General features: G+C 41.8%; 1 protein-coding gene across 9 annotated transcripts in view; it reads left to right on the forward strand.

Annotated features, from left to right (window-relative positions):
- The window catches only part of immp2l (inner mitochondrial membrane peptidase subunit 2), a 662,809-nt gene that overhangs the window by 105,699 nt on the left and 529,842 nt on the right, over positions 1-27,268 (forward strand). Inside the window, exon 4 of one of the 9 annotated variants that reach the window (XM_078568101.1) lies at positions 15,595-15,666. The exons of the other annotated variants lie outside the window; for them this stretch is intronic. Within the exon in view, the coding sequence (XP_078424227.1) occupies positions 15,595-15,625 (31 nt within the window). The 3' untranslated portion in view covers positions 15,626-15,666. Of the gene's footprint in view, positions 1-15,594; positions 15,667-27,268 lie in introns of those variants that run through there. 9 annotated transcript variants of the gene reach the window in all.

Consider the following 27,268-nt stretch of genomic DNA (forward strand, 5'->3'; position numbering starts at 1 on the left):
ATTTCTGGGCCTTTGCATTACCTTTTTGCCTGTTTACAAGTTACTCAAAAATCCCAGGTTGTCCCAATAATGGTGATGCTTTGTGATTTCCCTCATTATTTATTTTCTGGGTGATAAATCCCTTATATTCAATCGACTCGCAAATGTGTTTATGATTAGAAGCAGGGTGGGAAACTGGATCGAATGTTGGCATCGTGGTATTACTGGCAAGTAATGATGAGGACTTTAATTGTTGCAATCAAGGGACATTAATAAGATATTTAGCTACAATTAATGATTAGATTTTAGTTGTATTTTGGTCTGCATCAATACCTTGCATGCACAGTATTTTGAGGTTGAATAGATTGACCAAGAATTGTGAAAAGTACCCTTGAGCATATTGATTGAAAAATGTCAGTACCAGATATTTTTAAAATTAGTGTGAGTACCTAGCACATTGTTAAACTGAATGAATGATTCATGGGCAGGAGATCGAGAAGCCCTGTACAGTTTACCTGATGGTGGTGATATTGACTCACTACTTACAAGTTATGGTATCACTAGTGGAAAGTTGAGGTGAGGATGGTGTGTTCTGAGTCTGACTTGTTCACACTTTGCTAACAAACAAATCATAAAGCTTGGGTATTGAAATCAAATGGAGCATTGAGCGATAAATAATCTTAATCATATCTGTAGCGCAGTTTCAATAACCATTGCAACATTTCCACAAAGTTCCTGTAGCATGCAGGTACAGCAAGCAATTAGGAAAGCAAATGACATGTTGGCCTTTATTGCAAGGGAATTGGAGTGCAAGAATAAAGAAGTTTTGCTACAATTGTACAGCACTTTGGTGAGATCACTCCTGGAATACTGTTTACAGTTTTGATCTCCATATTTAAGGAAGGATGTCTTTGCATTGGAGGAAGTGTAGCAAAAGTCCACTAAATTGGTCCCTGAGATAAGGGTGTTGTCCTGTGATCAGAGGCTGATTAAATTGGGCCTAAATTCTCTGGAGTTTAGAAGAATGCGAGGTGATCTCATTGGAACATACAAGATTCTGAAGAAGAGTTATGACTCGAAACATTAATTCTGTCTTTCTCTCCACAGATGCTGTTAGACCTGCTGAGTTTCTCCAGCATTTTCTGTTTTTGTTTTAAGATTCTGAAGGGGCTTGACAGGGTAGACACTGAGATGTTGTTTCCACTGGGAATCTAAAACATGGGCACGCAATCTCAAGGTAAGGGGCCAATCATTTAGGACTGAGATGAGGACAAATTTCTTCACTCAAAGCATTGTGAAGCTTTGGAATTGTCTATCCCAGAGGGCTTTGGATGCTCCATTGTTAAATATATTTAGGGGTTGGGTAGACGGACTTTTGGTCTCTCAGGGAATGAAGGGATATGGGGAGCAGGTGGAAAACTATAGAACCATAGAAAAGTCATGGCGCAGAAAGAGGCCATTCAGCCCGTCATGTCTGTGCTGGTCAAAAAAAGAGAAAAAAAAGAAACCAGCTGCTCATTTTATTCCCACTTTCCAGCACCTGGTCTGTAGCCTTGCAGGTTACAGCATTTCAGGTGTAGATCCAGGCACCTTTTAAATGAGTTGAACATTTCAGCCTCAACCATCAATTTAGATAGTGAATTCCAGACGCCCACCATCCTGTGTGTGAAAAAGTTTTTCCTCATGTCTAATCTTTCTACCAATCACCTTAAATCTATGCCCCCTGGCAATTGACCCCTCAGCTAGGGGAAGTAGGTCTTTCCTGTCTACCTTACCTAGGCCCCTCATAAGTTTGAACACCTCAATTAGGTCACCCCTCAGCCTTCTCTATTATAAGGAGAACAACCCTAGCCTATCCAATTTTTCCTCATAGTTGCTTAGCGGCAAAGTGGAGTTGGAGGCAAAGGTCAGCCATGATCATATTGAATGGTGGAGCAGGCTTTACAGGCTGTGTGGGGTAGTCCTGCTCTTACCTCATGTGTTCTTGTGAGTGCCTTCCCATAGTCTCAGAGTACTTTTGTGCAGTTAGAAACTGTACCTAGACATGAAATTCGGTGTACAAATTTAGATCCATTCTAAGTTTTCTGTCCAAAGTAAAGTTTGTTGCTTTAAAAAAACACAGGTACAGTTACTTTGATTACCCTGGGGTAACCCACCCAGTTTCACTGTCACAATAGCACAGAATTCAAAAATATTTTAGTACATTGTTGGAAATAGGGTTGCCAACTAGGATTAAATGTATTCCTGGAGGTTTCATCACATGACTTTCCCCCATGCTCCAGCCATTTGTCAGCCAACACATCCTTCCTTGTGCCTTCCTACGCCAACTGGAAAGCAAAAAGACTCATTACCCAATTGGATGATGCTTGACTTGTCAGCCAAACAGCAACATTTTAAAAAAAACTATCTTTTTTAACGTCCCTATAATTTTTCTCCAGGATTGCACACAGCAGTGGACTGGAGATTGATCTTCAATTCCTGGAGACTCCTGGAGGGTTGGCAACCCTAGGCCCTAGACTGGCAAAAGAGGTATAGCACAGCAAGGAGGCAAGTCCTGTCTCTTAACAAAAAGGGAGGATGTCCTGGATGTGCCTGTCAGTTTTAATTAAAACACACCTGCCAGTTCTGCTCATTATAGTAAAGCTTCCCAGTAACCCACCCACTGGCAAATAGTTTAAATTGGAGTTTGCCAAAATAGAGGGCTGTTTAATGAGTCAACATTATGAGACTGTATTGAATAGGTCATTAGTGAGATACATGAGATGTCCATGGGGAGAAGTAATTGTGGTCGTTACTTATTGCAAAACTCACGTGAATTAAATTGATTTACTAAACCTGATCTGGGAAATTGAGAAACAAACAAAATTTTTTGAATCAGATGATCCCTGGAGAGAGAGAATTTACACAATAAAATGGATATAACACCACCTCCCAATTACAGCAATAGATGTAACATCTTTAATCAACCTCTCCCTGTTCGCGGATCAGCCACTTCCATTCCACAAGTCTACTTGGGTAGGGAACTACAGTTAAGCTAAATTTAAACAACAAAGGCGCATTTAGTAGAAAAGCTAGGTTTTAAGATCTGCATTATACTGTGGGTATTCCTTGTTTATGGCTTGTTTAGTTGCTATCTGTTGTCACCATAGCTGTGCTGTCAGGGTGGATCTGAGAGCTCATCAGCTTTAGTCAGTCATTATTGTGGAGTATTGAAACTAAAACATTGTTAAACTAATTAAACCAAATAAATGAATCACTTAATTAATAAGTAGAGGGTATCTAGACAAAAATCAGGGGATTACTGTTCTTAGAATTTAGCATTTATAGTAGAAATCTAGCCCTAGGGAACGTATAGCTGGTAAGGAGACAATAAGCAGTTATTAGATTTAAATTAATTTATTAAATAGTTCTAGAAATGGCAGTTGCTGGGGTGAAGTGCTTCACCTGTGGGATGTGGGAAATCTGTGATGCTTCAAGTGTCCTGGACAACTACATCTGCAGGAAGTGTACCCAATTGCAGCTCCTCACAGACCGCATGGATCGGTTGGAGCAGCAGTTGGATGCACTTAGGAGCATTCAGGTGGCGGAAAGCGTCATTGACAGGAGTTTTGGAGATGTGGTCACACCCGAGGTACAGACAGATAGATGAGTGATCGCTAGAAGGGGCAGGCAGTTATTGCAGAAATCCCCTGTGGCTGTCCCCCTCTCTAACAGGTATACCATTTTGGATACTGTTGGGGGGGATGGCCTATCGGGAAAACAACAGCAGTAGCCAGAGCAGTGGCACCACGGCTGTCTCTGTTGTTCAGCAGGGGGTGTCAAAGCACAGAAGAGCAATTGTCATAGGGGACTCTATAGTCAGGGGCTCAGATAGGTGCTTCTGTGGTCGTGAAAGAGACACCAGAATGGTATATTGCCTCCCTGGTGCCAGGGTCCAGGATGTCTCTAATCGGGTATGAAACATTCTGAAGGGGGAGGGAGAACAGCCAGAGGTCGTGGTACACATTGGTACTAACGACATAGGCAGGAAGAGTGACGAGGTCCTGCAGTGGGAGTTCAGGGAGTTAGGCAGAAAATTAAAAAACAGGACCTCTAGGTTTGTAATGTCAGGATTACTCCCTGTGCCACGTGCCAGTGAGGCTAGAAATAGGAAGATAGTGCAACTGAACACGTGGCTGAACAGATGGTGTAGGAGGGAGGGTTTCTGATATCTGGATCAGTGGGATCTCTTCCGGGGCAGGTGGGACCTGTACAAGAAGGATGGGTTGCATCTAAACTGGAGGGGCACCAATATCCTGGCTGTGAGGTTTGCTGGTGTCACTCAGGAGGGTTTAAACTAGTATGGCAGGGGGGGTGGGAACCAGAGCAATAGGTCAGCAGGTGAAATAAATGACTGGGAACCAGTGAATATGTCCAGTATGACTAAGAGGAAGGGCAGGCAGGGAGAAATTACTGAACACAGTGGGACTGGGGGTCTGAAATGCATTTGTTTCAATGCGAGAAGTATAACAGGCAAGGCAGATGAGCTTAGAGCTTGGATTAGTACTTGGGACTATGATGTTATTGCTATTACAGAGACTTGGTTGAAGGATGGACAGGATTGGCAGATAAACATTCCTGGATTTAGATGTTTCAGGCAGGATAGAGAGGGATGTAGATGAGGTGGGGGAGTTGCATTGCTGGTTAAGGGGAATATCACAGTTGTACGACAGGAGGACACCTCGGTGAGCTCATGCAGCGAGACAATATGGGTAGGGCTCCGGAATAGGAAGGGTGCAGTCACAATGTTGGGGGTTTACTATAGGCCTCCCAATTGCCAGCGGGAGATTGAGGAACAGTTACGTAGGCAGATTTTGGAAAGATGTAAAAGCAATAGGGTTGTTGTGGTGGGTGATTTTAACTTTTCCTATATTGACTGGGAATCACTTAGTGCTAGGGGTTTGGATGGTGCAGAATTTGTAAGGTGCATCCAGGAGGGCTTCCTGAGACAATATGTAGATAGTCCAACTAGGGAAGGGGCAATACTGGACCTGGTATTAGGGAATGAACCCAGCCAGGTGGTCGAAGTTTCAGTAGGGGAGCATTTCGGGAAAAATGACCATAATTCAGTAAGTTTCAAGGTACTGGTGGATAAGGATAACAGGAGTCCTCGGGTTAAGGTGCTTAATTGGGGGAAGGCTCATGATAACAATATTAGGCAGGAACTGAGGAATCTAGACTGGAGGCAGGTGTTTGAGGGCAAATCAACAACTGACATGGGGGGCTTTCAAACGTCAGTTGATAAGAATTCAGGACCGGCATGTTCCTGCTAGGATGAAGGATAAACATGGCAAGTTTCAGGAACCTTGGATAACGAAGGATATTGTGAGATTAGTCAAAAAGAAAAGGGAAGCATTCGTAAGGGCTAGAAGGCTGGGAACAGATGAAGCCTGTGGAGAATATAAAGAAAGTTGGAAGAAACTTAAGCAAGGAGTCAGGAGGGCTAAAAGGGGTCATGAAAAGTCACTGGCAACCAGGATTAAGGAAAATCCCAAGGTCTTTTGTACATATGTAAAAAGCAAGAGGGTAGCCAGGGAAAGGGTAGGCCCACTCAGGGACAGAGGTGGGAATCTGTGTGTGGAGCCAGAAGAAATGGGAGAGATACTGAATGAATACTTCTCATCAGTATTCACCAAAGAGAAGGACTTAGCGGTCGATTTGCCTAGGGAAGAGTGTAGATAGCCTGGATCATGTTGAGGTCAAAAAAGAGGTGTTAGGCGTCTTGAAGAATATTAAGGTGGATAAGTCCCCAGGGCCAGATGGGATCTACCCCAGAGTACTGAGGGAGGCAAAGGAGGAGATTGCTGGGGCCTTGCCTGAAATCTTTGTATCCTCACTGGCTATGGGTGAGGTCCCAGAGGACTGGAGAATGGCCAATGTTGTTCCATTGTTTAAGAAGGGTAGCAGGGATAATCCAGGAAATTACAGGCCGGTGAGCCTTACGTCAGTGGTAGGGAAATTATTGGAGAAGATTCTTCGTGACAGGATTTACTACCATTTGGAAGCAAATGGGCGTATTAGTGAGAGGCAGCATGGTTTTGTGAAGGGGAGGTTGTGTCTCACTAACTTGATCGAGTTTTTCGAGGAAGTGACAAAGATGATCGACAATGGAAGGGCAGTGGATGTTATATACATGGATTTCAGTAAGGCCTTTGCCAAGGTCCCTCATGACAGACTGGTACAGAAAGTAAAGTCGCACAGGATCAGAGGTGAGCTGGCAAGATGGATACAGAATTGGTTTGGTCATAGAAGACAGAGGGTAGCAGTGGAAGGGTGCTTTTCTGAATGGAGAGCTGTGACCAGTGGAGTTCCGCAGGGATCAGTGCTCGGACCTTTGCTGTTTGTAGTATGCATAAATGATTTGGAGGAAAATGTAACTGGGCTAATTAGTAAGTTTGCAGACGACACTAAGGTTGGAGGAGTTGCAGATAGTGAAGAGGATTGACAAAGGATACAACGGGTTATAGATCGGCTGGAGACTTGGGCGGAGAAATGGCAGATGGAGTTTAATCCGGACAAATGCGAGGTAATGCATTTTGGAAGGTCTAATACAGGCAGGAATTATACAGTAAATGGCAGTACCCTTAAGTGCATTGACGGGCAGAGGGATCTGGGTGTACAGGTCCACAGGTCACTGAAAGTGGCAATGCAGATGGATAAGGTAGTCAGGAAGGCAAATGGCATGCTTGCCTTCATTGGCAGGGGTATTGAGTATAAAAGCTGGGAAGTCATGCTGCAGCTGTATAGAACCTTGGTTAGGCCACACTTGGAATATTGCGTGCACTTCTGGTCGCCACATTACCAGAAGGATATGGAGGCATTGGAGAGAGTGCAGAGGAGGTTTACCAGAATGTTGCCTGGTCTGGAGGCTATTAGCTATGAGGAGAGGTTGGAGAAACTCGGATTGTTCTCACTAGAGCGACAGAGATTGAGGGGCGACTTGATAGAAGTTTACAAAATTATGAGTGGCATGGACAGAGTAGATAGTCAGAAGCTTTTTCCCAGGGTGGAAGAGTCAATTACTAGGGGACATAGATTTAAGGCGAGAGGAGAAAACTATAGAGGAGAAGTGCGGGGCAAGTTTTTTACGCAGAGGGTAGTGAGTGTCTGGAATTCGCTGCCAGAGAAGGTGGTGGAAGCAGGTACGATAGTGGCGTTTAAGAGGCAGCTTGACAAATACATGAATAGGATGGGAATAGAGGGATACGGACCCCAGAAGTGCAAAATGTTTTAGTTGACGGGCAATATGATCGGCGCAGGCTTGGAGGGCAAAAGGGCTTGTTCCTGTGCTGTACTTTTCTTTGTTCTTTGTATGCAAGAGGGGATCAGTTCATTTAGTGTATCTGTATTTCTGTTTATTATTTGATCTGAAATCAAACCTGGACTTGCACCACATACATTCATGCTGTTTGGCTGATCAGTGTGTTACTATAATTTTTGTTACAGTTTTTAATAAAAACTATTTTTAACATATAGTGAATAGATTAGATGTGCGTTGGGTCTGCTGTTTATCTCGTAAACTGTCTGTTTCTTTATAGCAGAGAAATTGGATCCCTCAGGATTTTAACCTGTGACTACTATTAATGCAGGAGGATTTACATTTGACAAATATGAGGTCATGAAGTCACCTCTTTTTATAAGTACAGTTACTATCAGTGACAGCCATCAAATGTATTAAAGTTGTCCATTAGGAAACAATATCCTGTAAAATCTAATGTTGCTTCATGTATGGGGATAAAAGAGTTGTTTATTGCTGGCCACTGAGCTAAAAAGATATGCTTCAGTTTTTTGATGACTGCATAAACTTTGGCAAACAAAAAGTGCTTTGAAATGTTAGCATTACAATAGAACAGAATGAAATAATTGGTTTACTTGTAGACGCTTAGCACAATGAAGATGAAGATATATGCATTCACTCTCCATTAAAGATAACTGCTCCATTGCACCTGGTGCTACATAGTTTATTTAACCAAATGCTTTAAAATTGGTTAGATGCATACCTACTGCAGAGGATTTGTACAATCTCTATCTGACATGGAAAAGTCTGTTTGTTCAGCCTATCAAATGGATATAGCAGCAGTAGGAGGAGCACATAATTTAGGCTGAAACTTCAGTGCAAGTTTCAATTTTTGTCTGGTTACACTCCTTTGAAGCATTCCTTTGGAATGTATTCCTATGTTAAAGGCACTATGTCAATAGAAGTTGTTGCTTTTGTACTGGTAGAATGCTGCATTATTGGAGGCCTCTTGAATGAAAACCTGTTTGCCCTCTCAGGTGAATGCAAAAGACCCATTGGCACTATAATCGAAGAGCAAATGAGTTCTCCCAGAGTCCTGGTGACTGTCCTTCAACCAACATCTGCAAAATAAATTTTCTGGTCATTATGTTCATTACTTTTTGTGGAACCTTGCTGTGTGCAAATTGGCTCTTGTGTTTGCCTAGAAAACAACAGTGAGTACTCAAGAGTAATTAATTGGCTGTGAAGCTGTTTGGGATATCCTGAGGATATAAATAGCATTAAATTGCTATGTCATTTCTTTCTTCTCATGATTTAAGTACAAATCCTAAAAATGCTGTATATAAGTACCAATATCAACTTTGATAGCATAACTAGTACCAATAAAATATGTCTGAAAGGAGCATAAAATCGGTTTTGTTTTTCTGTGCTGTAGTGTGTTGAAGCTTCAGCTGTCTGTAAATGAATGTTTAAAATTGCATAGGCTTATTGTACTTTATGTAATGACAATCTTAGGAATATCATAATGTGCACTAGGATGTTAATTCTTTTCAATTATCCCTTCAAACTGAAAAATAATTAGCTTATACCCTGCTGTAAATCATGTGCAATATAATTCGGAAGTGGTACCACAATAGTTTCTCAAAGCCTTGAATATAAAAAAATTAGTTTTATCTTTTGCTGCCAAGAATATTGTTTTCATTTTGAAGTGGTTTATTTATTGCCTCAAAAAGACTGCAAAATAAGACTGTATGTTACTGACAAAATTTGCCTTCTTTGCTGAAACACTATCCTCAACATTCTCCTTATTTTGCAATTTTATAAATTGCCTTGTTAAAATACTTGTATTACAAGCTGCATGAGACAATACAATAGTATGAATTCATTTTCCTGGTAATGTGCAGGTCAAGAATATTTAAATTCATGTACAAATTTGAAAAAGACACTTCAGATATAGACAATACAACAAAATGCTTAGTGATTTTCTTAATTTTCTGTTTGATGAATGACAAAATCTTGATCTTGTTATTTGCACCCCTGATTGGACAATCATTATGTATAATTTACAGACAGAACTTTGAACAGTTTGGAATAACAAAAATGAAAGATTTCACTTGGAGAGCTTGATGTGAGAGACCAGGGAGCACCTATCCAATGTGTAAGGGAGTTGATGCGGTGAGGGCTGAGATGGGAAAGCAGTACAGAGGGAAGTGGCTGATCTCTTAGAGCATTTTCAAGGGGACTGGTGAACTCAAGGAGAGATCTAGATGCTGGGAGGGCACAAGAAGTTGATAAGTACAGGTAGAAGCGTGCTGGCTTGTAGTTAGGGAGCAAGTGGAGGTACAGGAAAGTGTAAGGGTCTTTGAGTCAGGAAGCACTGTTGGGAGTATTGGATTTGGAAGTTCTGGAGATAGGATGTTAATGTTCAGGGAAAGGACTGGAGTATTAAAGGGATGAGCCGGAATGGAAAATGCTGAGAGGAGATGGGGCTAGATAGAGGTGTGAGACTAGAAGCAGTAGGGGGCAGGGCACGGCCTCAAGCACGGTCTGTGATCAGAAATAAAGCATAGTTGAGATACTGTGCCAGAGAAACATTATTGGCAGAGAACAAGTATTAAGTGGCTGCAGGAAACAGCTGTGAAGTGTTCCTGCAATCCTACAAGCCTCCTCCCATTATGGCCTCGTAAGCATTCTGGCTTGTTTTTAATCATTCCACCATTGGTGGTTGTGCCTATGGCTGTCAAGGCCTAAAGCTCTGGAATTCCCTCCTTAAACCTCCTCTCTGCTTTCAAGATGCTCTTAAAATCTATCTCTTAGACCAGCTTTTAGTTTGATAGCATTCCTGTGAGGGTGTTTTGCAATGTTAAAGGCGCTGTATAAATACAAGTTGTTGTTAACTGAAGTAAGCTCAATTAATATATAAATACAATGTCTGTTAAGAGAAGTGACAGGAAAGCTGAGCTTGTGCGTCTGCGGTGACCCCAAAATTGCCAAGAGCGAAGGTCTAGCTGTACAATGCAAGCAAAAACAGAAACAGAAATACCTGGAAAAACTCAGCAGGTCTGGCAGCATCGGCGGAGGAGAGCACAGTTGACGTTTCGAGTCCTCATGACCCTTCAACAGAAAACTCCCCGCTGGTTGGAGTCATGCCCAGTACAAAGGAAGACGGTAATGGTTGTTAGAGATCAGTCATGTCAGTTCCAGGACATCATTGCAGGAGTTCCTCAGGATGGTGTCCTAGGCCCAACCATCTTTGACTCCTTCATCAATGACCTTCTTTCCATCATAAGGTCAGAAGTGGGGATGTTTACTGATGACCCTTCAACAGTCTGTTCTGTTGAAGGGTCATGAGTACTTGAAACATCAACTGTGCTTTCCTCCACTGCTGCTGCCAGACCTGCTGAGTTTTTCCAGGTATTTCTGTTTCTGTTTTTGTTTTGGATTTCCAGCATCTGCAGTTTTTTGCTTTTATGTACAATGCAAGCTCTTGGAAAAGAGCAAAGCTCCAGTGCCAGGCCTATACAAGAGTGTAACTAATGACACTACTGCCACACAGTGGAAATGAAACCTTTTATTGTACAGATCCATTAAACTGCTACTAATCAGCTGGATGTAGTTCCTGAACAAAGAACCATTCTAAGTTATGTAGGGGTATTGCCTAAAATTTGGCCCATCAGCACTGAAGCCATGACTTTCAAGCAACAGTCTTCTCCTTCCTATCCATGCCACAAGATGTTGGAATTGAAATTTTCGTATTTAATTTATAAACTTGATCCTACTATAGTTGCATTCTGTAATGGAAAAAAAGGTGACTATATTTTCAGTATAATTCTCTTATCTTTCTCAAAATACTTCCTTTTTTCATAATATGCACATGACTTAAGAATCACTAGATTAGCAAATTAAGATGAACCATTACAGTAGTACTCCAACATTAACTTAATCAATTCTTTGTGAAAATTGGACCTATGTCCCAGGAAGCAAACTGATGGAATGTACTTTATAGTAATTCCTGCATGATACCAAGTGTGACATTGAGGTGCCCTAGCAAAACTGGAGTCAATGGTAATGAGGAGGAAAACTCTCCACTGGTTGGAGTCATGCCCAGTACAAAGGAAGATGGTAATGGTTGTTAGAGATCAATCATGTCAGTTCCAGGACATCACTGCAGGAGTTCCTCAGGATGGTGTCCTAGGCCCAACCATCTTTGACTGTTTCATCAATGACCTTCTTTCCATCATAAGGTCAGAAGTGGGGATGTTTGCTGATCAGCGACATTTGCGACTCCTCAGACACTGAAACAGTCCATGTCCAAATGCAGCAAGACCTGGACAATATCCTGGCTTGGGCTGACAAGTGACAAGTAACATTCGTGCCACGCAAGTGCCAGGCAATGACCATCTCCAACAAGAGAGAATCTAATCATCATCCCTTGACATTCAATGGCATTACCATCGCTGAATCCCCCACTATCAACATCCTGGGGGGGTTACCATTGACCAGAAACTGAACTAGACTAGCCATATAAATACTGTGGCTACAAGAGCAGGTCAGAGGCTAGGAAATCTACAACAAGTAACTCAACCCCTGACTTTCCAAAGCCTGTCTGCCATCTACAAGGCACAAGTCAAGAGTGTGATGGAATACTCCCCACTTACCTGTATGAGTGCAGTTCCAAAAATACTCAAGAAGCTTGACATCATCCAGGACAAAGTAGTCTGTTTCATTGACACCCCTTCCACAAATGTTCACTCTCTCCACCACCGACGCACAGTGGCAGCAGTTTGTACGATCTACAAGATGCACTGCAGGAACTCACCAAGCCCCCTTAGACAGCATCTTCCAAACGCACGACCACTAGAAGGACAAGGGCAGCAGACACATGGGGACACCCCCACCTGGAAGTTCCCCTCTAACCCACTTACCACCCTGACTTGGAAATATATTGCTGTTCCTTCACTGTCGCTGGGTCAAATCCTGGAACTCCCTCCCTAACAGTGCTGTGGGTGTACCTACACCATATGGACTGCAGCAGTTTAAGAAGGCAGCTCACCACCACTTTCTCAAGGGCACTTAGGGATGGGCAATAAATGCTGGCCCAGCCAACGACGCCCACATCCCATGAATGAATAAAAAAAACACTATTCCCTTCCTGTAACTAATGCATGGGTTTATTTCTGCTTAATTCAGTCCTACTAGAAGCTTTATTCGGTCTCACGGGTCCCAATTTTAATAATGGTGCAGTTCCATGCTCATATTCCAGATCTTGTCAAGCTAGTACTGCACTGACAGCTTCATATTTTTTTCAATATATATCATGAATTTGATGGTTCTAACAAGTATTTGTGTTACTGAAACTTCATACAGTGGAATATACCATTCACAAACCTTTGGAACAGTACATGCATCATCCCCATGGGCACTTGGGTGAACAACACAGAATGAGAGGTAGAGAATAAGTGTGAATTAGCAGCATTGATATGAAAGCTTGACAGTTATCTGGAGTAAGTGAAGCAGGGGACTGATTAATTGGATGAGCTGAAGCTCAAGATGTGGCAGTCTGTGTGTGTGTGTGCGCAAGTCATAGCCGTGGTGCATGGGGCGGTTGTACACGAGCTTGTCCTTGTTGCTTTGTGAGTTCTTCCTGCTGTAGGTTAACTCAGAATAAATACCATCTCCATCAGATTACCTTTATTCACAGATACACCATCTTGTCACAAAGGGAAAAAACGAGAAATATCTCCTAATACCATAGCTGGAATGTCACTTGGCCGGTAACACTACTACTGGACAGTAGTGCAATCATTTTTTAAAAGATCTTTTTTGTCTTTTTATTGAATGGGGAGTTGAGGTCTTTTCTGAAAAACATGAAATCAGATTGAGCTGAAGGTCATTCAATATAGAGCAAACTCATTACACTAAAAGATAGTGAAAATTGATTCAATATGGGAGCTGTTCCATTTTATTATTGCTTGATGTATTTGAATATGCAGTTCATAACATGGTTTGATGAGGATGTGCTCTCCATTAAATCTTTCACCAGATGTTGGCGTTTATATGAATCATTGTGTATGTATTGATGTTGAAATAGTATTTCTATTCATTACTGATCTGATATTTTTAATTTGGAGAAAAAGTTTTGCAGGTATTGCTGATATGATTGAGTACACTAGATTTATTTCCTTGTAGTATTGCTGCTGTAGATACTTGTGGCTCCTTTTTGGAAGCAAACATTTTGACATGTAATTACTTGAGTACAGCTTTCAGATGCTAAGATGGATTTAGTGCACAAAAGCTAGCTTGTAGATGCAATTTGTCTCTGAATTATTCCTTTTTTAGTTTATGACACTTCATTTACATTTGAATGTAAGTTATTTGCTGAACTCGATTTGTTTCAGTCAAAGGTTATATAAGGATGAGAACTGTAATTAATGAGGAGGAGCTGCATAACTTAAAGTAGTTTCGGCAAGAAAACCTGAAATGAATGGGTCTTGTGGAAATGCATTGGACTAGATATATTGCATATAAGGGATATGCAAGTTCAATTGGAATGGGATTAAACAATGGAAATAGAAAATTAAAACTGCTGGAAATACTCAGCAGGTCAGGCAGTATCTATGGACAGAAAAACAGAATTAACGTTTCAGGTCTGTGATGTTTCAAGAAAACTGAGGAAAGTTAGAAATGTTAATAGGTTATGAATAAGTGAAAGGGGTGGTGGAGGAAGAAGAACAAAAGTGAAATAAGTGAAAGGGGTGGTGGAGGAAGAAGAACAAAAGTGAAGTTCTTGGATAGGGTGGAGGGCAGGTGAGATTAAATGACAAAAGGTTTAATGGTATAAAAGCCAAAGGAAGAGGTAAATTAGGAAACATAAGATGTTTTCAGATGGAGTATGAATGGCCGGACAGCAGCTGTTCAAATGCAAAGTAAAGTGATAAAGAAAAAAGCAAGAGAAAAATGAACTAGCAAAAAACAACTTCACCCATTACTGGAATGTCAATTGGTGGAAAGGATTTGGGAGTTAGGAGGAGTGTTATTTGTCACAAAGTACACAGCCTCTGACCTGTTCTTGTAGCCACAGTATTTATATGGCTGCTGCAGCTTAGCTAATAATGACCCCTAAGGATGTTGCTGATTGAGGATTCGATGATGGTAATCCCTTTGAATATCTGGGGCAGATGTTTAGATTCTTTCTCTGGTGGGATATGGTAATTGCTTAATATTTGTGTTAGCAGATGTTACTTGTCACTTATCGGTCCAAGCCCAAATGTGGATTGCTTGATTATCTGAAGAATTGTGAATGGAGCTGTGAATGGATCATTAGCAAACATCCCCACTTCTGACCTTATGATGGAGGGAAGGTTATTGTTGAAGTAGCTAAAGATGGTTAACCCTAGGACGCAACAGTCATGAGCTCCTGCAGTGATGCCCTGGAGCTGAGATGATTGGCCTGCAACAACCACAACCATCCTTCCTATGTGCTTGGTATTACGTCAGCTGTTTGAGAGAGTTTTCCCCTGGTCTCCATGAACTTCAATTTTGCTGGGGTTCCTTGGTGCAATGCTTAGTCAAATACTACCTTGATATCATGGACAGCCACTCACTTTACCTCTCGAATTCAGCTCTTTTGCCCATGTTTGAACCAAGGTTGAAATAAGGTCTACAGCAGAATTACCTGGTGGATCCCCAATTGAGCGCAATTGAATAGGTTATAGATGTATCCTCAAATTTTTTGTTTGGAGTGCGTGTAAATTATTTTGCGCAGACACTCGCCTGCAATAACTTAAAGAGCCCAACTGTTGCATGGCAACTTTCTGCTGCATGGCTTAGAGGGAACATTAATTATTGGTGAGTAAATGCCACTTGAAAGCACTGTCAATGACATCTTCATTCAGTTTGGTGATGATTCCACATAAACTGATGGGGTGGTAATTGGCCAGATTGAATTTGTCCCGATTTTGTGTTCAGGACATATCTGGGCAATTTTCCATTTTGTCCAGTAGATGCCAATTTTGTAGCTGTACTAGAACAGATTGGCTGGAGGTGTGTCCAATTGTTTTTGTATTAATTTTATTTTAGTTGAATAATGCCACTATTGGAGTTTTCATTTGCTTTCACCAACAATCAACATTTAATGAAGTACAACATGGCTAGGTGCAGAGCAAAGTTCCTTCTTTGCCCAAAAATATATTTTCACATCAAGCTCAGAAGAACATTGCCATGTTAGTGTGATGGCTGCTTCTTGGTGGTTGTCACCTTATTACCTTCAAGTGAAGTTGTCACTTTACTGCTTGTGCTGAGTCTCAGACTCTGTTATTCTCTGGTTTCTGCCCAATTAGGGATGGATGGGATGGAATTGGCCTCAAGTAACTTGACTAAAGACTGCTATACTTGCAGAATGAGGAAGCCTACATCTGACAAGCTTGAATAGTCTCAATCCCAACTGCAGAGGTGAAAAATAATGGTTCATCTATTAACTTAACTTCATTTTTATATGCTACTTTGTCAGGAATCTTTCATTTATTATTACTGTCTGCCCTTTGCATTTTTCAGGTCACGTAACATTTCTAGGCTAAGTGAGTGAACACTTAGGCTCAGATTTTTGATACCGGTCGGGTTTGCCGAGCTGGGAGATTTCCTGGCTTGGCGCACCCAACCTTTAAAAATGTCTGTCTACAGATCGGATTTGCGGTTGGTGGGCGTGACCTGAAACAGGTGAACGACCCCAGAAAGGATGTCAGGTGCGGAGGTGGGCTGGGTGCAAATCCTGCCTCTGTGCCCTGGCACTGGTTAAATAAATAAAATATAATAACAAAACAAAAACCATTAGCTCTAACCCCCCCCCCCCACACACACACTCCCTATGCCCCTTCCATGCCTCCCCATACTCCCTGTGCCAACTTAGTGCCCGTCTGCCCATCCCCATTGCTCCATACCTTCATGCCAACCTAGTGCCCCTCTACCCACCCCCATGGCCACCATACCCCCATGTCAACTTAGTGCCCCTCTACCCACTTTAATTACCTCCATACCCCTATGCCAACCTAGTGTCAACTCATGCCACCACCCACCACCCTTTTCCCTTACCCACTTCTTGGACAGTTCCTTGATAGCTTTGACATCTCCAGGATAGCTTTGACAGGTTTGACACTTTTTGGATAGCTTTGACAGGTTTGACACTTCCTGGACATGTTTAACAGTTCTTGGATGGCTTTGGTGCTTCCTGGATAGTTTTGACAGGTTTGACAGCTGGTCAGCTCCTTAAAATTACCTTGACAGCTGGACAGTTCCTTGATAGCTAGACAGATCCTTGACAGCTGAACAGTTCCTTTACAGCTGGAGAGCTCTTTAACAGTTTGACAGCTCCAATGATTTTGTGCATAAAAAGTGTTAAATCATGTTCGCTTTTAACAACCCCAAAGGGTGCCTTACCTCTCCCAAAGGTGTCCCAGAATCTTATCCAAAGGGGTACCTTACCTCTCCAAATGGGTACCCTGGTTATCCAAACACATCCACCAAGTTCAGACTCCTCTTACCTGTTCTAATTTGCATACTCCAGACTCCACGCTCCCAGCTGTTCTTTCAAAATCTGATTTCATTGGAGGCAGTTGGTGATTTAAATGGCTGGCTTATCCGCAAATCGCGCATCTGCAAACTCTGGCCCGACTCCTTTCCTGCCCCAGAGAAGATGGGAAATGCCGGGTTCAGGAATGGGCCTTAGAATTTTCAGCCATTTCCAGGATTTTTGCCGTGACGTGGCAAAAATACAAAATACGGGCCTTACACATCTTTGCAGTTTATTAAATTGTGGAGTGTATTGCAGTTGCCTCCAATCTTATTCTCATCTGATGTCCACACATGCCTAACCAATAGGGTTAGTGTGGAGGAGCTGTATTTTCTTCCCACTATGAAGCATGGGTGTCAATAGCATTGATAACCTCTATTATTTCCCAGACTAAGATCAATTAAGTCAACACAAATCGGAAGTACTTAGAATAATCACAATGGAATGGATAGATAAGCTGCTGAAACGGGGTGCTCAAAATTGTTTCTTTGATTAAATCCTTAATATTGAGCTCTTAATTTTGGACGCCTGGACACACATGATGTTATGGACAGGGCAGAGATGGTAGGGTGGTTGCCCCTTTCCCCACATTTCGACTGAGCGAAGACAGGTGTGTTTTAAAAGACAAAGAGCTTCAATCCCTAGTGCTGTGACTGTTAAGAACAGACAATGACAGGTTTCCTGATAAGTTTTTTAAAAGATGGATAAATGTTTATCACTCAATGCTCAAAATATATTTGAAACAGCACCAACTCATTCATACATACACACACGCGCATACAAAATAGGTAGAATGCACCTAGTTCTTAAAAGTCCAAAAATTCACTGTCAGGCTTGAGATGAAGTCATGAGACATTGCAGGACTGTGACTCCTTTTTGGTTCACTGAACGAATAGAGGTTGGAGGTTTATGAAGACAGATTCCCAGAGGCTCACTGCTTGCAGTAGCAGGCTTCTCTGGCTTCACTACTGTCGAGGTGGAGTAGAACTCCCACAGTGTGGTTTGGTTCTTCTAATAGGTGTTTAAAAGGGCAGGCCAAATTCTCTGCCTCCTGATGGACTTTAGGCAGGATCTTGTTCCTTTGCTGGTCTGAGCTGTTTCTGACCTGTGCTCCAAAAATGTGTCTTATTAAATGTCCCTTAGCAGAGACCTGAGGCAGGATTTTTACCTAGTTGGGCAGGCGTGAAGCCGAATGCTGCCTGCGATTGGGCCCCAACGTCGATTTCATACTGGCTGGCCAATTGACAGCCAGCCAGCGTGAAACGTGCACTGCAATGCTCAGTGCTGCAAGGCTGGGGCCAGGAGGAGGGCGAGTGTGGAAGTTTGCACATGCGCGTGGGTGCGTGCAATGAAAGCTCCTTGAGGCACAGATCTGCCTCAGGGAGCTGAAGATTTAAAAATTCAAAAATAAAAAAGTTACCACTGTTAAAAACATGTCCTCTCATGTGACTCTGTCACATGAGTAGGGACATGTTATGAATGAAATTTAGAAATTTTAATTTGATTTTTAATTGATGTTGGATACCTCATCCCACCTGTGGACGAGGTTTCCTAAAAAATGCAAAGGCTGCTTGGCCTTTTCACTTACCCGCCAACTGTAAGGTTGGACGTGCAGCAAAAAATTTCATTCAATTGTTACTTTGGCCTTAATAGGCCTGTTAATTGTTCGTGGATGCGCTGCCAACTCCCGCATGTGCCCGCTGACCGAAATATTGTGCAAGTGCGTGATGACGTTGGGACACTTGCGTGCACCCGCCCGCTCAGCGAAAAATCCTGCCTTGGTTTATGTCATGTGATCATATAATCTGTTTCGCCATTGTTCTCACAAGAACCCAAATGGCTTGGTCATTGACGCACAATTGTCTTCAAGTTTCACCCATTTACATATCCCTGTGTTAGAATTAGGTACTTCTCACACTTATTCTTTGGAATTCCACTCTGAAGCCAAGAAGTGTGCAAGCCTGTTGTGAACCAGTTTCTGTAATTATCCATAGGAAAGGTTTGCTGCATTTTAATGACTTGTCCAGACATGCAGTATAGCTACCAGGGCCTTGTGTAGTTCCATTTATGTTGACAGAAAAGAAAAAAAGTAACCTGGCATCTCAACTGTTACATCATGACAGGGCCAGACAATTCTGTCCATAGTCTAATAAGGAGGGGTTCCATTCTGCAGTGTTACAGGTTTGTGGTTCATTATTCTGTAAACTCCAATTTATTTCAAAGCTTTGATTATCTCAGTGCTTATAGGCATACAGATTTGAAGAATGCTCTGTAAATGTAATGGGGAGAAGGTTGATGTGGGTGATTCATGGAAAGCCTGTCATCAATGAGTGATAGTAGCTGCGGAACTCAAGTGTCTTAAGTGGCTTGTTTTCCATAAACTTCTACTATTCAACATATTATCCATTTATACAATACCTGTATGACACATTCTTTTTAAAAGTATTTAAAATATTACTTTCGAGTGTATTTACAGTTCTGTGCAGTGATATTCCTGTAAATCATGATATAGATCTGCAGTTTTTCTTGAACATCAATTTGAGGCAGGCACTTGGAGGATGAGGCTGTGCAGCACAGCATAGCAGTGTGGGGTTGCGTTAGGAATTTGGGTTGCAATTAATAGTTATCTGACAATTTCTGATGTATACGGTATCCACATGAATCTTTATATGATAACTGGTAGAACACTAAGATTCCAGTGTTGCCTGTAGGGATTGTAGACTATGGAGTGCAAACTAGTGATATGGACATTGTTGTAAGAGTTTGTTCAGTGTTCTCACTAAAAGGTTCAGGGGCTTGTAAGGTTAACAGTAGTGTTTATTGGTACACATAATTGTACATCTCCAAGGTACAACCCTGCATGGATGATGTCTCCACGATGGCTTCTGCTGGACTCCACTGTACTCAGTCCACTATCATGTGACTCTCTACATCACACAGTGGGAAGTACTGTCCTCCAGTTCCACAATAACCCTTGCTCTGCCAATCACCCTTATACTAAAGACATTATACATGCAAGAAGATTGAAAAGGCAAAAATTTGTTTGGCATGCCTTTTTCAGCCTGACAAACTTTGAAGGAGTTAGTGTTTATTACTTATAAAGACCTGTTATCCAATGCGGTACAAGGGTCTTCAGCAGTTTTTTAAAAACCTAAGTATGTATTCATTACAATTTTCTGAAGATTTTTAACAGGAGAAAAAATGTTTCAATGTGAAGCTACGGACTGAATTTTCCTTTCCAGTATGAGGTTTTACAGCACTGATATTCAGATTATACATATAATTTGAACCCAATACAAATATGGCAGACAAAGAACATATATGAAGAAAAACTAAAAGAGAAGCCAAGAATTCCATGAAGTTTTGATAAAGCAACAAAGAGCTAAGACTGAAAAGTAATTGGTATGTTATTTAGAATGCACATTAGTTGCAGTAATAGAAGTGGTTAATGGAACTTTCATTCATTTATCACTGAGCCTAGGTAACTTTGTTTTCTGTAACTAATATGATTCATTTCAATTAAGTTCACAAATGATTTTGTTATCACATCCCTAAGTGAGATGATAGTCTAAGATAATTTAATTTTGCTGAAACTATGCCATTCTGTTACAATTAAAGATAACACGCATGATTAATTGCTGTTTTGATGTACTTGGGTGTACTTGAATAGTTTACTGGAATGACCTAGTAACCTAATTTTAGGCGTAATATTGTCACTGTTCAGAAACATGTTAGGATGATAATTAACTGAAGTTAAATATCATTTAATCATCTGCACAATATGACCCATTGTACAATACATTTGAAAGAAAATTTGTAGGAATAAATATATCTCCATTAAGTGGTTAAATGCTCGGCCTGGCATAATATGTTGGTGGTGATGGATTGTCCTGAGGGTTAGAAAGAAATACAATATTCATCATAAATTGGAACTCTGTGCCTACGCATATTCTTCTCAAAGTTTGTTAGTGATATTAACTCTTTACTAAGCTTAGTGGTTGATATATTAATTCCATGAACCACTTCTTTTACTGCAACTAAAGTGTGTTCAAAATAACATACCAATTACTTTTCAATCTTAGTTCTTTGTTGCTCTTATTAAAACTTTTCTAATAATTTTTGGCTTCTCTTTCAGTTTTTCATGTATGTTCTTTGTACCCGCCATATTTCCATCGGACTCAAATTATAAGCATAATCTGAATATCAGTGCTGTAAAACTTCATAGTGGGAAGGAAAGTTCGGTCCGTAGTTTCACATTGAAACAACAGTTTTCCTCCCATTAAAGATCCTCAGAACATTGTAACTAATGTATACTTAGACAGCTGCAATCAACAGGTTTTTAAAATGTGCTAAAGACCCTTGTACTGCACCAGACAACAGATCTTGTACTTTTGAAGAAACATATACAACTGTATATGGAACAGGGTATGTTTAATAAACAGCACCTATGATATATCAGACAACAATAACAATTTGTTTTTTCTTTACCCTGCATTGCTATACAGAATATACTGGATCTTTCCTTAAATACCTAACTTTTCCACTACCCTTCCCCAATTGGAGGAGCCATAACACCACCCTCCCATAAAATAAACTCTTAAGAATAGTTTCACCATAGTTGCTTAACCCTTGCTTGATTTATCTTATTTTCCCATGGGTTTGATCTTTCACTTAAATGTCTCTCTTTGAAAATGGATGCCATATATCAGCTTTAAAATTCCAATTTCTTCCTCCGCACAGTTTTCGGCACTACCTAGCTACCTCCTTCAGGTGCCATGCCCTAAGAGGGCATTGGTGATCATGGACTTCCATTGGATTGACCCATAGTTATGCTTGGCAAAGTACTGCAGTGGTTTGCCATTGCCTTCTGCAATATGGCTGACCAGGAAACTCTCCTGCTTTGACTGCCTACCATCAGGTGTATTGGAAAGATTTACAGACTAGTAATCAACCTGTTTGGCCATGTTATGAACGTACCTTATGTGGCCATGAAGCCCTGAAGTGGGACATGAACCTGGAGCTTTAGGCCTAGAGGTAGGGATGCAACCACTGTGTCACAAGACCTTCCCTGCATAACTACAAATGATTTTAATTAATCAATACCTGCTCCACTCATCACCCAATCCTCTCTATTTTACTGATAATTCCATTTATCATGCATCAACTTCATTCAGAGCATCCCTCCATGTACATAGCCTCCAGTCATCTACCCATATAATGGCTAAATCGGGACACGTTGATTTGGTCCATGCATGTTAATGGGCACTGAAAAACTTGTTAATTTTAATCTTCAAGGACAATTTTTCATGCCTCTTGTATTTCCAGCCAGCAACAATCACTACTTACCTTCGATGGCTTACCTTGGTTAGACTTCGTTTATCAATACTCTTGTCCTTACCGCAGATGTTAACTGAGAATGAAAGTGGATTTGGACATAATGCCTCTATGGTCAAATGACATGCCAACATTTCCTGTCTAGGCTCATATAGTAAGATTGGCTATTTGGTAGTGGCGGGCTGCAACCCTGGAAAAATGGTCCAGCATGAATCTTGTCTTCTGGAAATCAAAAACAAATTATAACCAGCCTTCTGTTTTGTCACTGAGATAAAAGCAAAAAACTGCAGAAGCTGGAAATCCAAAACAAAAATAAAAATACCTGGAAAAACTCAGCAGGTCTGGCAGCATCTGCGGAGAGGAACGCAGTTAACGTTTCGAGTCTGTATGACTCTTCAACAGAAGAGATGTTTAGTCATCACTGTTAACAAAGCTTGTCAAAATAATTTTGTAAAATGAGCCCCACCATTACTGAGTACTTACACACCCTTGAATTTTTAACATTATGGACAGGAGTTTCTATCAGTTATGCTTTGTTATCAGTGATATTCACTCAAAATTGGCCAAGGCCATTCAAGATTGAGGAATTTCAAATTCAATTTGCATCCAAAGCAAATCGAGTTTCTGTGATCTATCCCATCCTATTAAACTACATATGATGTTCTAAAGGTCATACTTTGACTGCATTAATAATGATGTTTAATTTCTGCTCTGTGCATCATATAAACAAAGAAAATTTGCAATCCCTTCTGCAGTCAAAATCTTTGATGAGAAAGTTAACTGGTGTCACTGGGGTTAATCTCCCTTTATTATGCATAGAGTTCAATGTTAGAAATAAAGGGCTGGAGCTTCTGCTCTGTTGCGCGATTTCTTTTCAGTGCAAGAAATGGATAAAACCAGTATAAAAGATTGCTGAATTTTAAGCACAAATCAAGTTTCTGTGATCCTTTTTGCTGGTTTAAAAAAGTATTGTACTAGATGCGAGCCCCACCCACAAAACTGGCCTGCAGATCAAATCAATCACCATTGGACGTTACTGTTAATTGTGCTGGTTTGCAGGCCTTCAAGGAGGCTCTTAAAGTCTAGTTTTTTTTCTCAGTGCAAGAACACGAATAGGCATATTTCAAGAGATTTTAATTCCTTTTTAATTTATCAAGAAACTGACTTTTGTGCACCAATATAACTAGCAAATGGTTCTGTATAGTTTTTAAAATCATTTTCATTTATTTAAAATTGGGTTACTCGTACATCTCTAACATGAACAAAAGAGCTGAACTCCAGAGCTGAGATGAGAGTGACTGCCCTTGACATAAAGGCAGCATTTGGCCAAGTGTGGTATCAAAGAGACCTGGCAAAACTGAAGTCAATGGGAATCGGGGAGAAAACTGGTTGGAGTCATACCTAGCACAAAGGAGGGTGTTTGTGATTGTTGGAGGTCAATCATCTCAGTTCCAGGACATCATGACAGGAATTCCTCAGGGTAGTGTCCTAGGCCGAACCATCTTCAGCTGCTTCATCAATGACCTTCCTTCCATCATAAGGTCAGAAGACTTGATTTTTGCTGATGATTGCACAATGTTCAGCAACATTTGCGACTCCTCATATACCAAAGCAGTCCAAATCCAAATGCAGCAAGACCTGGACAATATCCGGGCTTGGGCTGACAAGTGCCAAGTAACATTCATGCAACACAAGTGCCAGGCAATGACTATCTCCAACAAGAGAGAACCTAACCATTGCCTCTTGACATTACCATTGCTGAAGTCCCCACTATCAACATCCTGGGTGGGGTTACCATTGACCAGAAGTTGAACTGGATTAGCCATATAAATACTGTGGCTACAAGAGCAGGTCAGAGGCTAGGAATCCTGTGGCAAGTAACTCACCTGCTGACTCCCCAAAGGCTGTCCACCATCTACAAGGCACAAGTCAGGAATGTGATGGAATACTCCCCAGTTGCCGGGATGAGTGCAGCTCCAACAACATTCAAGAAGCTTGACACCATCCAGGACAAAGCAGCCCGCTTGATTGGCACCCCTTCCACAAACATTCGCTCCCTCCACCACCAACGCACAGTGGCAGCAGTGTGTGTAATCTACAAGATGCACTGCAGAAACTCACCAAGGCTCCTTCGGCAGGACCTTCCAAACCCATGACCGCTACTATCGTGTAGGACAAGGGCAGCAGATAGATGGGAACACCACTGCCTGGATGTTCCCCTCAAGTCACTCACCACCTTGACTTGGAAATATATTGCTGTTCCTTCAGTGTTGCTGGGTCACAATCCACAAGTTGCTGTTCAGGAGGGAACCCCCTCCTGAACAGTACTGTGGGTGTACCTACTCAAGGACAATTAGGGATGGGCAATGAATGCTGGCCTAACTAGCGATGCCCACATCCCATGAATGAATTTTTTAAAAATCATAGGTGGTGGACTAGACACTCTAATTAAAAAATGTTTATCTTTTGATAAAACCCATTTTCAGATGTATTAATAAAATTGCAGGTATATATCAAGGTTCCTTTTACAATTTTTTAAAAATTGCATTTTAAAACGCTGGTTCATGGAAATTCAGTGATATGCAAATGAGTTTGAGCAGAAACTTGAGCAGATGAAAGTTAAACTAGTATAATTTTGAGCCCATTTAGCACATGGTTTGCTGTTTGCACTGATAACTAGAAAGTCAGAAATAGCATGATTAGGTACAGAGTAAAAGTTTATATCTTCTGCCCCAGTAATTTTCATTAACACCAGCATTCAAACAAACCTACAGGACCAGAATGATTTTTTTTGTTACCCACATTCAATGTTTCTATGGCCTTTCTGTATGTAATTGCCAATTCAGTGCCACTACTGTTGATTTTCAGGCAATTTTGCTGTGGACTCTTGCCACTTGGGACATCTTTTGATGAAGGACCTTCACAGCTGGGTGGCAAACTTTAATTTAATCAATCTGTTGTGCAACAGAATCCGGGCTTGAGAAGCTCTTATGCCATTCTGCATTCTGCTCCCCCACTTTCAGCGTGTTATAATGGGCCTTTCTCCCAGTGTGACATATCAAGAAAATGAGTACTCGCAATCAGAATACTAAGACTTATCCTAAGGTATCATTGATAGTTGAAAAAGCTAATAAGGATGCTCCTTTAGATGTTAACAGGTTTCGTGGATCTGAGCAGAAAAGTAACTTGAAGATATAACAATGGCCCACATTTTCTATTCCCGCGGGTGGGGGCAGGCCTTACCCAAGATCCAGAAGATGTGCTGGGGGCACCCCGGAAGACTCCGCACAACGACGGCACAGGAATTTCCCAGGAAGTTTAAACTTCCAGTGGGCAATTACCCTGCACCTGGAACCACCCAAAACCCCGATTTAAGTTCGAGACTTAAGATGGTTCTGACTCTCTTGGCAAAATAGTTACCCAGGAAGGGTCAGAAGGATTAAAACCAGCACTCTTGGGTAACTATGATAACTGACCTCCCCCAGCCGCTCCCCCAAACTCACCACTGGACCACTGGTCCCCCCACTACTTGCCCGACCCACTGACTACCCTCCCATCACCCTGACTAACCTGCCCACCCCCAATTAACTGCCTGACTCACCAACTCACCCACCCCAAATACCCGTCCGACCCTCTCCAACTATCCCTGGACCCCCCCCCACCGCCCCCCAACCCTGACTACCCATCCGACCCCCCGATTAGCCTCCCACCACCCCCTACCGCTCGATCCCATCCCTCGACTACCCACCCCACCCCCGACTAACCCCCTGACTAATCTCCCACCCCACTGATTACCTGCCTGACCTTCAACTACCCTCCCAGCCTCCCCACTGCATACCTGCTTCCCGCCCACACACACACCCACCCCCCCACCGCCTACACCCTCATCCCGACTAATCCCCCATCCCCTGATTACCCACCCGATCCCCGACTAACCGCGACAACCCCTGCAACTACCCGCTCCACCCCTGACTGCATCCACCCCTGACTGCATCCACCCCCAACTACCCCATCCCCCAAATGTCCCATCCCTGACTACCCCCTACCTGACGACCTATCCTACCCACTTACCTAACGCACTTACCTTCTCTCTTGTCAAAATGGCTGGGACCTTTAAACTTACCCAGTTTACAGCAGCTGGTGCCATAAAAGGGGGCATGGCTTCACTTTCCTTGACTCTGCTGCCCTGCACAGAAAGGACTCCAGGAGCAGCTGCGCTGTACATTCCCCACCAGACCCAGGTCAGAAGGTTGGGCAAGAAATGTGGAGCTCCTGGACAACCCGATGGTGATTGCCACTTCACGGAAGTTCTGGGCCTATATAATTTATTGTTCTCCCTTCTCATCAACTGCATCATCTATAATAGTTATAAAATATCAATAGTGTTATGCTATAAGATCTGGAATTTGCTTTATTTTAACTGTAAGACTTAGGTCAATTACAATTACAGACTAAGCAGGGAGAGCTGATCTAAAAGGGACTGTCCATTCAGACTAGCTACAGACCATGCTGGGTACAAGTCTGTTTTCACAAGTTTTACAGAATTTATTAACTTTATCACAATAACGATACTTAGCAAAAAGCAGTGGTAAGTGGTCACATTCTTAGTGGAACACCAGTCCTCTACCTCTGGTTGACTGCGACACTCGTCTCTTGATTGAAGCCTGTCTTTTTTCTTCTCTTCAATGCAAGCTTTGGGGTCTTACAAGTTCTCATTTTATACCCTCACAACCATGTGCTTCGTGTCTCTGTTGTTTGTAGGGGCTTCAGTCTTACACTTTCTTGATAACGTCAACTCTATGCAACTCAAGCCTTTTACCCTTCACAGCTCTTACCTCGAGAGGTCACACCTCCTACTGCTGTGGCTCTGTGGTCATTTACCTAACAATGGCAGTTTAGGAGGGTCAATATGTGTAGAGTCTGTTTTTACAGCTCTTTACCAGATAGGGTATATTTACAGTCTTTATGGACAAAGGGTCAGTAGTTTTCCTGAGGCTGTCCACAGTTTAAAGCACTTCCAATAAAGCTTTACCTCAACTGAATTAACCATTTTACATCGCTTCTCAGCATTTCTTATTAGTTGTATAAAAGTAACATTCAACTGAACTTATGTT

The sequence above is a fragment of the Cetorhinus maximus genome, chromosome 22, assembly GCF_964194155.1.
Source record: "Cetorhinus maximus chromosome 22, sCetMax3.hap1.1, whole genome shotgun sequence".
Classification (NCBI taxonomy): domain Eukaryota; kingdom Metazoa; phylum Chordata; class Chondrichthyes; order Lamniformes; family Cetorhinidae; genus Cetorhinus; species Cetorhinus maximus.